The sequence below is a fragment of the Panthera pardus genome, unplaced genomic scaffold (genome assembly GCF_024362965.1).
Source record: "Panthera pardus isolate Hobbes unplaced genomic scaffold, ASM2436296v1 HiC_scaffold_12, whole genome shotgun sequence".
NCBI classification, from domain to species: domain Eukaryota; kingdom Metazoa; phylum Chordata; class Mammalia; order Carnivora; family Felidae; genus Panthera; species Panthera pardus.
In genome coordinates, this window is record NW_026526677.1 from 1,716,216 (window position 1) to 1,728,429 (window position 12,214).

General features: G+C 66.3%; 2 protein-coding genes across 3 annotated transcripts in view; one reads left to right on the forward strand and one right to left on the reverse strand.

The window, feature by feature from the left end:
• The window catches only part of PRR33 (proline rich 33), a 63,724-nt gene that overhangs the window by 41,847 nt on the left and 9,663 nt on the right, over nucleotides 1-12,214 (reverse strand).
• Nucleotides 386-7,598, forward strand: MRPL23 (mitochondrial ribosomal protein L23). Of its 2 annotated transcripts, XM_053899315.1 has the most exons (5): nucleotides 386-487; nucleotides 2,427-2,549; nucleotides 3,398-3,480; nucleotides 4,075-4,148; nucleotides 7,399-7,598. In XM_053899315.1, the coding sequence occupies exons 1-5, from the start codon at nucleotides 471-473 to the stop codon at nucleotides 7,564-7,566; spliced, it is 465 nt and encodes a 154-aa protein (XP_053755290.1). In that variant the 5' UTR covers nucleotides 386-470; the 3' UTR covers nucleotides 7,567-7,598. The 2 variants fall into 2 exon arrangements, with proteins under 2 accessions (XP_053755290.1, XP_053755291.1); XM_053899316.1 differs by lacking the exon at nucleotides 2,427-2,549 and having other exon boundaries at nucleotides 450-487.

Here is a 12,214-nt window from a genome sequence, read left to right on the forward strand (position 1 = left end):
GGTCCAGGTGAATGGGTCAGGAGCAGTGGGGTAGGGACGTGGGTCCGGGCTGGTGAGACAGGAAGCTGGGGCAGAGGGAGTCAGGTGCCATGAGTGGTGCGGATGCGGTAGGCTAGGAGTACAGGTGAGGGGCGGTGGGCCAGACAGTGGGCAGGACAGTGGGCGTGGTGAGACAGTGGGCGGAGCGATGGGGCAGGGGAATGGGGATGGGCGACAGGTGTACGGGGCGGGGTGTTGGGGGCAGGTGTGAGGGGCGGGGCGGTGGGCGGGACCGTCGGGGGGGCGGGCCAGTGGTTGTGGGCGGGGTGTGCTCGGGGGGCGGGGCGGCGGGCAGGTGGGTGGGGCGGGGCGGGGCGGGGGCGGGGCGAGGGGCGGGGCGCCGCGCGCCCTCCCGGAAGCCAGGGGGCGCTGTGGCGGGCCCACGCGGGCGGTGCGTGCTCCTCCTTCCGCCCGCGGCCCGGAAGCCGGCGATGGCGCGGAATGTGCTGTGAGCGGCCGGGGGCCGGGGGCCCGGGGCGCGGGCCTTGGCGGGGTGGGGGGCGGGGTGCAGGACAGGGGGCTGCGGACGCGGCGCGGACCACGGGCGCCCGCCCGGGAGGGTCACCGCCGCCCGCGCCGCCGGGGCGAGGACACTGTGCGGGTGTCCGCCGGGACCCCCGCGGCCCGCCCCCCACGCTGGAGGCTGACGCCCCGTGTCCCCTGCGAGCGGCGCCGGCCCCGGGATGAACGGGTGGCGCACGCACTCGCGCGCGGCCGCCCCGCGTGGACCTGCAGGCCTGTGGCGGGGCCGGGGCGCCCCGGCAGGTGCAGCGGGGCCGAGGGGCCGGCGCGGACGTGGGGAGCAGCCAGGGCCGCGGGTCGGGAGGAGAGCCGGCGGGACCTGCGGGGAGGGTGGGGTCACGGGTGAGTCACCCTCGGGGCCACAGGGAGGTAGGGCAGGTGGCAGCGAGCCAGAGCGCTGTGCTGGGAGCAGAAGTTGGGAGTTCCGCTGGAGACGTGCTTGTGGGATCCGCGCTTGTGGGATCCGCGGGAGGGCCGGGCAGGGGGCGGGGCGGGAGCGCAGGGGTGCCGGCCCCTCCCACCAGGCCGGGAGAGCCCCGTTCTCGAGCCCCGAGGGAGGGTGTTCAGCAGTGCTGGTTGTTCCGGGGCTGGAAGGTTCCAGCGTCAGGCAGGCCCTTGGGACTCATCCTGACGCTCAGCGTCGGGGAGGACAGGGGGGTTCTGAGGCCATGCCCGCCCGGGGGAGACTCGCTCCCTGCCCGGCTCAGGCCTCTAACCTCCGACCCTCACACTGGGCCTCCCCCCACCCCCAAACCCAGGGACCCGGAGAGGTGGAGGGTCTGTTGACAGTTACCCAGAGGGCCTGACTTTGCCCCCCTGCAGTGCCGCCGTTGGTCACCAGGGGGAATAAGTGAGCCCCTTGGGTAGCCAGCCATTGGCCCAAACTCCAGTGGAGGGTAAAACAAGGCAAGCCTCTTGTTCCCTGAGGCCTTGCAGCCTCCAGAAACTGCCCTTACCCCTCTCTCACCACGGAGGTTCTGCCGGGCAGCTGCCATGATGACTTGGTCACCGGCAGCTCTCAGGTAGATGGCTCTCAGCTCTGGGGCTCACCAGGGCCTCCGAACCCCTGGCTGTCCTCATTCTGCCCGGTATAGGATTGGCCTCGACCAGCCTCCTTTCACACTACAAGATCGGGGGCCGTGTGCAGCGCCGCAGCTTGGTCACCGGGGGTCCCAGTGAGACCCTTGATGGCACCCCGTGTCCCTGTGTGCCCACCCTCCCCCAGGCCTGGCCTCTGGCCTCCCTGCAGACTGGACCTCAGACACCCTCCTCACCCGGCTGCGCTGCCGTGTGCAGGCCCAGAGCACATGTGGGGTTGGCAGTGTCAGTGGGCCGGGGCTGTGGGTGGTGGCATCGCCTGTCCAGCTGTGCCCACCTGCTTTGGGAGTCCTCAGGGTGGGGACTGTGATGCTCTCCCACCCATACGGTGTGCGGGTGCCCACGCCCCTGCTGCGGGGAAAGCCAGGGTTCGTAGGGAGCACCGCCACGCTGGGCTGCGTGCTGGTGGGACCGTCACCTTGAACAAGCGTGTCTCCAAGCCCGGCCACCAGCGTGTGGGGGGGGCCACGGTGGGCGTGCTCTCTGCTGGCCGGTTCCTTGAGTCTCCCATGGGCCCTTTCCAGGGGCCGGCCCTGAGGGTCTGCAGCCCCCGCTACTCTGAGTGGATGGGCACCAGGGGTCTCGGGGCCCACACCGGGCAGAGCCATGCCATCAGCACAGGGGGCCGTGGGGTGCCGGCCTATGGAGAGCTGCCCCCCCTTTGCTTCCCACTCCTGTGGCTATGGGTGAACAGATGGGGGTGTGCCGGGGCAGCCCTGAGGTCGCGCATTCTGAGTGTTTGATGCAGACGAATGTCTCCCTCTCAGGTACCCTCTGTACCAGCTGGGCAACCCCCAGCTCCGTGTCTTCCGAACAAACTTCTTCATTCGGCTGGTGCGGCCCGGCACGGCCCAGCCCGAGGACACCGTGCAGTTCCGGATCCCCATGGAGTAAGCCCCCGAGTTCGGGCTGGGGAGCGCCCCCGAGGGGCTGGCCGACCTGCTGGTGTCACAGAGCCCGGCTCATAGGTGTGGCTTCCCCTTGCTCTCTCCGAGCTGCTCTGCAAATGTGGCCCAGGTCCTGGTGTTTGCAGAGCCTTCCTGCTGTTTGCAGAGCCTGGGGCGAGGCCGGGCTGCCCCCCCACAGGGAAGCCTAGTTGAGGGCCTGACACTTCTTTTCCTGCATTGAGCTCAGTGCTTTTCCCAGCAGGCGGGCCCATCCTCTTGGAGCTCCTTACCATGGCTTCCCAAAACCTAGTTCTCAAGGTGGTTCCTTCACAGAGGCCCTGGCCACTGGAGGGACGCAGCGTCCTGTCACCCAAGCTGCAGGGCACTCTCTGGAGTCTCAGGACGTGACTGTCCCCGCGCATGGGCCTGGGCTTGGCCTGAGCGTCAGCTCTTAGAGGCCAGGTGTGGCCAAGGATGAGGTTTATGATGCCGCGTCAGGTGCAAAGGTTGGGGGCCTAAGCTACCGACGCCTTGGCTGCCGTTTCCAGGAAAGGACCTTGCAGTGGGGAGGCAGCTGTGCAAGGGACTGGCCATGGTGGGCCAGGCTCCTGGCCGCCCAGGGGTGCCCCCAGATCGGCCCTTCCCTCGGGAGAGCTCTGCTTGGGGGTCTGGCCCCTAGTGAGCGCAAATGGTGGCTGCAGCTGACCAGTCCCCCCGTGTCCCCCTGCCGACGTATGGAGGGCAGGAGAGCGCCAGCGGGGCTGGTGGCCGCATCGCCTGTGGCTCCTGCCCCACTGGCCAGCTGCCGTTTATCTCGGCCCGGCTGAGTCTCGCTTTTCTTCTCTGCCCAGGATGACCAGGGTGGACGTCAGGAATTACCTCGAGCGCATCTACAACGTGCCCGTGGCCGCCGTGCGGACGAGGGTGCAGCACGGTGCGTCCCGGGCCCCTGCCGCCCTGCCGGGGGGTGGGCTCCCCTCATCGCAGCCGCTCCGGGGGTCTGCTTCCTGGCACGTGAGGGAACTGAGGCACTCAGGGTGAAGCAGCCTCCCGGGCCCTCGCTGCCCACAGGGCAGAGCTGGGACGGAACCCGGGCGGGCTGGCCCCGCTCCCGCTCCCACCCTGCCCACGCCGCACCACGCCGCGCAGCCCGCGTCCCCTCTGCCTCGGGAGCCGGTCAGCAAAGTGCTTTCCTCTTTGTTCCCTTAACCTCTGTCCCCCCACCCGGCAGCCTCCTGCGTGAGGGGAGGCAGCCCACGGGGGTCGCGGTGCTGACACGCGGGAAATATGGGTTTCTCGAGTTGCTCAGACACGTTTGCGTTTTCAACAGCAGAGCCTGGCGGTGCTCACCGCCCCGAGCACACTTGGTAAATGTGAACCGGTCACATTTCGGGCGTGACCTGCTGTAATCTGTGGGAGACCAACCGACTCTTCCACGTTTGCCTCTTTCTAGAAAGTGGGTTCCTGGATTAGTTGCACTGGAAATCTCGTGCTTGGAGTAAAGTGTTCCCCCCTCCCCCCCCGACAGGTTCCAACAGGAAGAGGGATTACAGAAACGTCAGGATGAAGAAACCAGACTACAAGGTGGCCTATGTGCAGCTGGTGAGTGGGCTTCGGGCAGAGTCCCAAGTCATGGGCGTGACTTATCACGACCGTGACCTTGGTGCGGGGGACGTGTTTGTGCAGCAGCCCCCGCCTGGGGCCCTGCGAGGCAGGATTTCCAGGCCCGCGGCGCGCGGGGCAGAGCCTGCGCTTAGTTCTAACCCCCGGCGAATCCCCAGGCTGAGCTGGCGTTCCGAGCACATTCAGCTGATGGGAGGGGACCGCGCAGGGCATTTCGGAACTTCTCAGGGGCCAGCTGTGTCGCGCCCTTGGACTTTGAACGTGCTGTGACCACAGGCGGGTCCACTCAGGTCCAGGGGGTTTGGGCTCAGGCAGAAACCAGGGCTCTCCGAGCACCGAAGGGGCTCCTGCCGCGGATGGACGGCCTGGCCTGGCCTCCGACAGGCCTCAGGCTGGGAGGCAGTTACTGCCCTGGGCGGGGGGTGGGGGGCAGCCGCCTCCGAGCCTGGGTGGGTTCGCCGCGCCCCGGGGCCCTGGCTGAGCCCCCTCCCCTCTGGACTGGGTTGTGGGGCACCGGCACTTTCTGCCCCGTCCTCTGGATTGTGTGCTGCCTGGCCAGGGGCTCGGGAAGAGGGTCCAGGACCCCATCAGAGCTTTTGCCGGCCAGAGACCAGAGCCGTGGCGAGTGAAAGCCGGCTTCCCAGCCCCCTGCTCAGGCCCTCCTGTCCAGCGTGAGGTGACCCCGCTGGAGCCTCCTCGGACGAGCCCTCCAGGACCCCCAGCAGGGCCTCCCCTTGGTCTCCGTGAGGACCTGCCAGCGAGGGCCCTCCTTGCAGGGTCCGTTGGCTGCCCCCCACCCCCCGCTGTTGGAAACACGCGGCGGGGAGCTGGGGGCAGGGGCCTCCTCCGTGTCAGGAGCTCACGGTGGGAGGCGGCCGGCCGTGGCCACTAGATGGCAGTAGCGCTATTGCAAACCCCCTGGGCCCACGGCCCCGTTTTAGGCGCTAGGAGGCCGTTGCTTGCAGGACCGGGTGAGCACGGCAGCGTTTCTGACTGCAGTTGCTGTTTTAAACAGGGGCCCCCGTAATTATTTGGCCTAATATTTGCCGTGCACAAAACCAGCCTATCCAGGTGGAGCGAGCGGCCGTTGGCCTTATAAAGGCGCCTGTGTCCTGTGTGTGAAATCGGGCCATCTGTCTCTGTCACGGCGTGCGGGCCCACACCCGCGTGCCGGCATTCGCCACCAGGGCTCCAGCAGGCCAGCTACGGTTACAAGCGGCTCCTGAGTCACCCGAGCCCCCACATTCTTCCCCGGGCCCCACCTCACTCAGCGGAGCCTGCTTAGATCTGGTGCGTGCAGCTGCCGCTCGACGTGCCTTTCTTCCTCTGTGAAATCGGGCAGCACAACTGGGGACAGAGTCCCTGCTGGGCATGGTTCCTGCCGGCCCAGAGTGGCATTTGTGACGGACCCCCGCCCCCCAGCCTGGAAACCGGCAGGAAGCTCGGGCCCTTCCCCTCCGAAAGGGTCCCTTCTCTGCCCCCACCCCCGTGCCGAGCCCGACCTCTCCCTCCCCGTGTGTCCCCGTGGGCCCCGCTCTGGGGCTTTCAAAAACAGAGCGAATTGTAAAGCGCACGAGGGTCAATCACGAACACAAATTAAGTTTCCGAATCTATTTTGAGTTGACTGCTGCGGAAAAGCCCGTCCGGCGGGGTGGGGGCCCCACGTTTCCCCCGACGCCCTGATAAACATCTCTGTGGCCCTGTGGCCCACGCAGCCAGGGGAACGTCACCCTGCGCGCGGAAGCCTGCCGTTCCCACCGCGGTCGCTGGCCGGCGGGAGCCCGTGGGGGACGGCCGATGGCCCGAGGGGCGCTTGGGACTGACAGTCTCCTGTCCCGGTCCTTTCTGCCACCGAGCAGCTCACACTCTCCCCTTCGCAGGCAGTAAGCGAGGGCTTACTTTTGGAAGTACAAGGCGAATTTCCCTCCAGAGGGGCGCCCCGGGGGGCCCAGTCGGCACCCACAAGTGGCCGTTGTCTCGGATAAGAGAGGGAGAATTTCTCGCGGCAGCTCCCTCCGTTTTTTCCTGAGCTGTTGCAAATTGCCATCTTTGTATTTATATTTTAAAATGTCATTTTGGGTTTTCCCCCACCTCAGAAAGCTAGCAAAATCACCTCGATATATTACACATAAACCCCCGTTCTGGGCAGTCAGCCCTGCATGTAAACTATTGCCCTTTGGTATTTTAAAAAAGAAAAAAAAGCAGTTTTGAGCTGTGTAAGCTAATCCTGCAGCAGGCTGGCTACCGCGTGCACACAGCCCTGCTTTCTTGCTGGGGCCTGCGCCCCACGCCGTGTGATCCGAATTTATAAACCTCCTCTTCTCGGGGTGGGGGTGGGCTGTTTCATATCATACTTGGCCGCCTGCCCAAAGCCAAGTTTCTTTACAAAACAAGGGTCTCCAAGAACCAGCGCACTTGACTGATTTTACTTATTAAAATTTTCCAGATACGGAGGCCGCCCTGCATCCTTCTTCGCCCGTCTGGAAGCAGACGGCGCTGCCCTGGCGCGTCCCCTCCCGCGCCCCCGATCCGGGGAGCTGCTCCGGGGTATTTAGCAAATTGAAACAGCACCTCACGGTTGCCCGGGTCCCCGGGGAGCGGGCAGAGCGCCCGCCTCCGCACCAGCGGGCCCGGCCGGTGCCCCCGCACACATGCTTGGGGGTCTGGGTTGGGGCTTGGCCGACACTGGCACATTCTGAACTTTTAGTGAAAGACGTAAAACCAGTTAATTTGCAAAGCCGGTCTTGATTTATAGACTGCTGCATATGTACATTTCTTTGTACGTTACACGCGTCTTATTTGCCAAGCTCCGAGCCGGGAGGAGGGGTAGTCTTTAATGTGGGTAAAGGCCTTTAGGTATTTTGGATGGAAAAAGTTTCAGTGTGGCACCAGACGCTGTTTGTGCCGGGTTTTCCTGCCCCTCGCTCCTGCCCCCCAGTCCGGCCGGGCTGCCCCCGCGCCCGGTGAATGGGCGCTTTGCTGGGCTGCTTTTAATGAGGTCCCAGCCAATGCAGACACCAGGCCTCGGAGAGATAATGTCGATGAAAAGGGGCATTGTCCGGGGTAATGGCTTCCCGCTGTTAGATAAAAGCCAGCAGCAGGCCGAGATGTTTATTTTCCAGGCGAGGACCTTCGCCCCCGAGACGCTGGCCGCGTGTCGGCTCCGCGCAGGAGGGCCCAGTGTCCCTGTCCTCGGCACGGTGCTGGAGGCCTTGCCTTTTCTCCGTAGGCGCACGGACAGACCTTCACGTTCCCCGATCTGTTTCCCGAGAAAAAGCAGAGCCCTGACGGCAGCCCTAGCGACGAAGACATCCAGGACAGGCTCCTGGATGAGCAGCGGCGGAGGCAGAGCCGGGACCCGCGGCGTGGTGGTGTCCCCGGCTGGTTCGGCCTGTGACGGCCCCAATAAAGTCCTGCGTGTGGAGTAAAGACCCCCGACTCCGTTCTCTGTACCCGGTGTCCCCGTGCAGGGCTGCACCCCACGGGCACACACGGGCGCCTGGCTGCACGGATGGAGCAGGGCCTGGGTGATGGCGTGACCCATTCTGGTCCCCCGAGTTAAGGGGGGGGAACCCCATTGCAGCCGGGGGGTGGGGGCGGGGAGCCCTCCTGCTGAGGGTCCCGGGCGAACCCAGCTGGGGCCATCGGCACGAGCGTGTCTGCGTGGGTTTCGCGCAGACAGGTTGGGCCTGGGGATTTGGGAGCAAGCCAGAAATCATTGGGGGGCCACATCACCCCCTGGGTCCCCGTCCTCGAGTGCTGCCCTCCTGCGCTCCCCTCTTCTGGGGGCCTCGCAGGGCAGGTGGAAGTGAGGACTGGCTCAGCAACCCCCCCTGCCCAGAGGGACACCCAGACGGGGGACGGCTGCATCACGTGGGCCTCGCAGCTCCCTCCACTTGGAGGGTGAAGGTCCGGGCAAACGCCGCCCTTCAGCATTGATTTAAAGTGATGGGGAAGGTCCGGAAGGCGACCGGAGAGCAGAGTCAACGGTATTCTCCTTAGAGAAATAATTCATGGGGCCCCATGGCCCTGAGGACCCCAACTCAAGGCTGGGAGAGGAATCCCATCCTTCATCCAAGCAGGTCCAGCGCCGGCCGCCCTGCATAACCCGGCACGGCCCCCCGTCACCGCCCCGCTCTTCGGCCTCGCCGAGACCCCAGTGTCCCCTACCCCCCCTGCAGCCTGCGCGTCTTTCTGCAGGGAGGAGGAAGGGGCTGGCGAGCAGAGCAGCAGCATCCCGTCCCCGGTCTCCCCGGCACCCCTGGGGCCGGCAGAGCCTGCTCCCTGCCTAGGGAGGAGGGAGGAGGGAAGGCTGGATGGGGGGGGCGGGCAGCAGTGGGGGCTGCCTTCAGAGCCTCAGGAATCCAGGAAGCGGGGCCTGCAGCTTGGGAGGGGCTGCTCGAGGGGGGACTGCTCCACCCCCACCCCTAGGCGGGCTTGAGGAGCTGGCTGGACACCCCTTCCGCTCTGCGGCTCCCGGCTGGGGGCTGGGGAGGGAGAGCCCTTGCACGGTCGTCTCTGCCCCCAAGATAACCGCCCCACGGTCGTCTTCGCCGCGACGCAGCGTCCTTTGTCCCTGCACGGCTGGGAGACACGGTCCAGGTTTCCGCGTGGGGACCAGAGGAGGGTCTCCCACACGGGGAACGACCCCAGTGGGCCCCCCAGCCTTGACTGGACACCTCACGTGGGGCTGGGAAGCCGACCCAAAGGGCCTGGGTGTCCCTTCCCCTGTGGACGGTCCTTCTGGGAGCACCCAGGGCGCCAGCTCCCGGGGGAAGTAAATGGACAGAGGGAGAGAGTGACAGCCCCCAGTAACCACCACCCCCCCCCCCCGCACCCAAGTCTCCAGGCTCCTGAGATGTCCATTTGTCGCCATGTGGGAGGTCTGTTTACTTTGTGAGAAGCTATGAGAGATCCCCGTGACGCCAGGTTACGGCAGGCCCAGGCCGCCGGGGAAGGGCTGAGGGGGCCGGGAAGGGCCCTTGGGACCGAGCGGGGGCTCTGCTTAATTCCCACAGCCCGCAGCAGGCGGGCCCCAGGCCCACAGGGACACATCTCAGGAACCCCCTCCCCCTCCCCCTCCCCCCCCCCCCTCCGCCCCAGAAGTTCCAGGTGAGGCCCAGCCACCCAGGGCTGCCGGGAAGGAGCAGAAACCCATCTGGCCACGGTCTCTCCGGCAGCGGCTGGTTTTCCTCTTCGAGGGCCGGCCGAGCCCCCCCTGGGGCTGCATCACGAAGACAGGGCTTGAGTAACTGACTGCAGATGACAGCGCGGACCCCCTCCTCACCCACCTGCCCGGCCAGACCCCGGTGCCGAGAAGGCACCCACACAGCCCTCCTGCAGCCTGGGGCCCCAGGTCACGTGGGCTCCCTGCTTCCCGGCCTGTGTGTGCGCCCCCTCCCCGGGAGCCCCCAGCCCCTCGCAGGGGACCCAGGCCCAGGGACACAGCACTGCCTCTCGTCCCCCACCCCCCAGGCCTCCTGGAAGGTTCCTCTGGAGTGACTGTGATCTTAGCATTCCCCTCCCACCTCCTGGCTTTCGTGTGACCCCAAATTCTGCTAGTCTGTGCGTGCGGACGCGGGTACACGAGTGTAACTGGGGAACCGCCAAACCCAGAGAGTCCCCCGAGCCAGACGTGCCGGCCCTGCGTCCGGCCGTTGGAGTTCAGAGCTGGGTTAGGCCTGGGTGGGTCCTGGCGGGTGAGGTGCGGATGCTGAGCTGCGTGCCCCGGGGTCACCGTTCCCACTTTCCCGGGGCCTCCCTCCCGGCACTCGGGGCAGGACGAGCCGGGCACCACGTTCTGTATCTTCAAACAGCTTCATTGAGACATAGTTCACATACCCTACAACCCGCCCGTCACAAGCACGTCGTGAGGTGTCCCAGTGTGGAGCTGTGCATCTATCTCTTGTCACCAGGTTTAACTCCTTCCTGTGCCGTCGCCCCCGCCAACCCCAAGCCCACCCTCCGTGTCCGTGGGTTTGCCTGTGGTGGGCATGTCACGGGAGGGAGGCCTGGGCACCGCCCTCCGGGCCCATCCGTGCTGTGACGAGGGCCGGGGACTCCCGCGGGGGTCTGGGTGCCATTCTGCGTGCGGGCACCGCGATGTCTGCCCCGGGCCGCTCATGCCTCTGGGCCCATGGTTGTGTGCACACGTTTGCGTGGCTCCGGGCAGGACTGGGGACTTCTCCTGGGGTGTTTCACGGGAGGCGGGGATGAGGGTGTTTCTCTGCCCCCGAAGGTCTGTGGCGGCTGCAGACTCCAGTGTCCACACCGCTGAGGCCTGGACGGCCGGGGCCGGGGGCTCCCGGGGCTCCAGCAGGCCGGCAGCGGGAGGGGGTTGCAGCCCCGGGGACCCCAGCCCTTGCCTTACTCCTCCCCTCAAGGCCACGCCCGGGGCCTCCCTCCCCTCACACCCCTCCCAGGCCTCACCCTCAGGAATCCGTGTCTGTCCAGGTGTGGCTGCCGCGGAGTGTGGGCTGCTCCTTCCACATCCGGGGGCCCCGGGCCGAGCCCCGCTCGTCGTGCGTGCGTGTGCCTGTCCCACCTTTGCAACTGACTGTGTCCCTTCGGGGCAGAGAGCGAACCCTCCCCTGCACACCTCCCCACCGCCCCTGAGCCGAGCCTGGGCCCCCTCCACGGCAACCCCGTCGCCACTGCCGGTGGGGACACCAGAACTGCTCCCCGCGTGGCCCTGGGAGACCCGTTCGGCATCTGCGTTTACTCCTTCCCGGCTGAGGTCACCTCAGCACCAACGCCCCGAATCACTTCATTATTTCTTGGTAAATAGGGCTTTTCCTAGTCGAAATCATCAGCATCGTTTTGTTGCCCCACATCTGGCTTTGATTGGCCCCGGCCTCCTCGGAAGGATGCTGGAGCCCTGACGTTACCATGAGGGAGGAGAGGCCGGCCTGCTTCCCTTCCCCGCTCAAGGCCAGTCGGGGGAGGGGTGGGCGGGAGACCCCAGGCCTCTCCCTGCCTGGGCCTGGCTGTGCCCTCTCCGAGTGGGGTCCGCCTCCCCCCCACCATGGCTAGATGCTCACCCTCCCTGCACAGGGTCCCTGGCACAGGCCTTGGTGTCTCTCACACCCCAGGGACCAAGTGAGCATCCTTCCCTCCTTGAGGGACACAAGACAGGCAAGATCCCCAAGGCCCCCGGGGGCCCTTCTGCGGGAAACTCAGATGAAACTCAGAGGAGGCCCAGCCAGGAGGGGCCCCTGTCTGCCCGCCCCCGGCCAGCACAGGGGCCTACAGGTCAGAGGTGGGGCCAAGCCACCCTCACTCCTCAGGGCAACTTGAGGCTGGGAGATGGTTGCCCACGGCTTCCAGCAGGACACCCCCCCCCCCCCATCCAGGCAGATCTTCCCTCCACAGAGTGCCATCTCAGCCCCTGCGAGCGTCCCCGAGGTGATGTTCCCTACGATGCTGGGGCAGCCCCCAAGCCGGCGACCTGGGCCTGGGTGATGCTCTGGCTGGCGACAGGCCCGGGGCAGCGGGGAGGGGAACCCCGGAAACCCTCCAGAGGGAGCTGGGGAGACCGCCGAGAGGGGCTGAGCCTCAGTGCCCCTGGGTGGGTGTTCCCGGGGCCCCCCGGCCCCCTCCCCTGGCCGCTGCAGGCCTCCACTCCCTGCCGTGGGGGAGGTGCCTCCCAGAAGCCTTTGCGGCGGGCCCGGGGCAGGGGTGACGCGCCCCCTTAAACAGAACAAGGTGCCGGCCTTTCATACCTTCCCTTTACGAAGTGTCGGGGGTTCCGGCGGCCCGAACAGCTGGATGTCCCTCCCAGGCTCTCCCTGGGACTTCACCGGCGGCCAGGGCCCTAAATAATTCTTATAAAAACCATGTCAGCCCCAAACTGTGTGATATCTGATTTGTAGCACTAATAAAACCCCACGTCTGCTGCCAGAGGGGGGGCCGTGTGAGCCCGGCGCTGCAGAGACCTTGTTTTCAGCCAGTGCGTGTGCACGTGTGTGCACGTGTGTGTGTGTGTGTGTGTGTGTGTGCACGTGCATGCACGCCTGTGTGAGTGAGTGAGGGGAGCCCTGGGGGAG

What these genes read in the sequence shown, in the direction of transcription:
- MRPL23 (XM_053899315.1), top strand. An exon ending in GCGGACGAGGGTGCAGCACG is followed by an intron (nt 3,481 to 4,074) that starts GTGCGTCCCGGG and finishes CCCCCCCGACAG; the next exon opens with GTTCCAACAGGAAGAGGGAT. An exon ending in AGGTGGCCTATGTGCAGCTG is followed by an intron (nt 4,149 to 7,398) that starts GTGAGTGGGCTT and finishes TTTTCTCCGTAG; the next exon opens with GCGCACGGACAGACCTTCAC.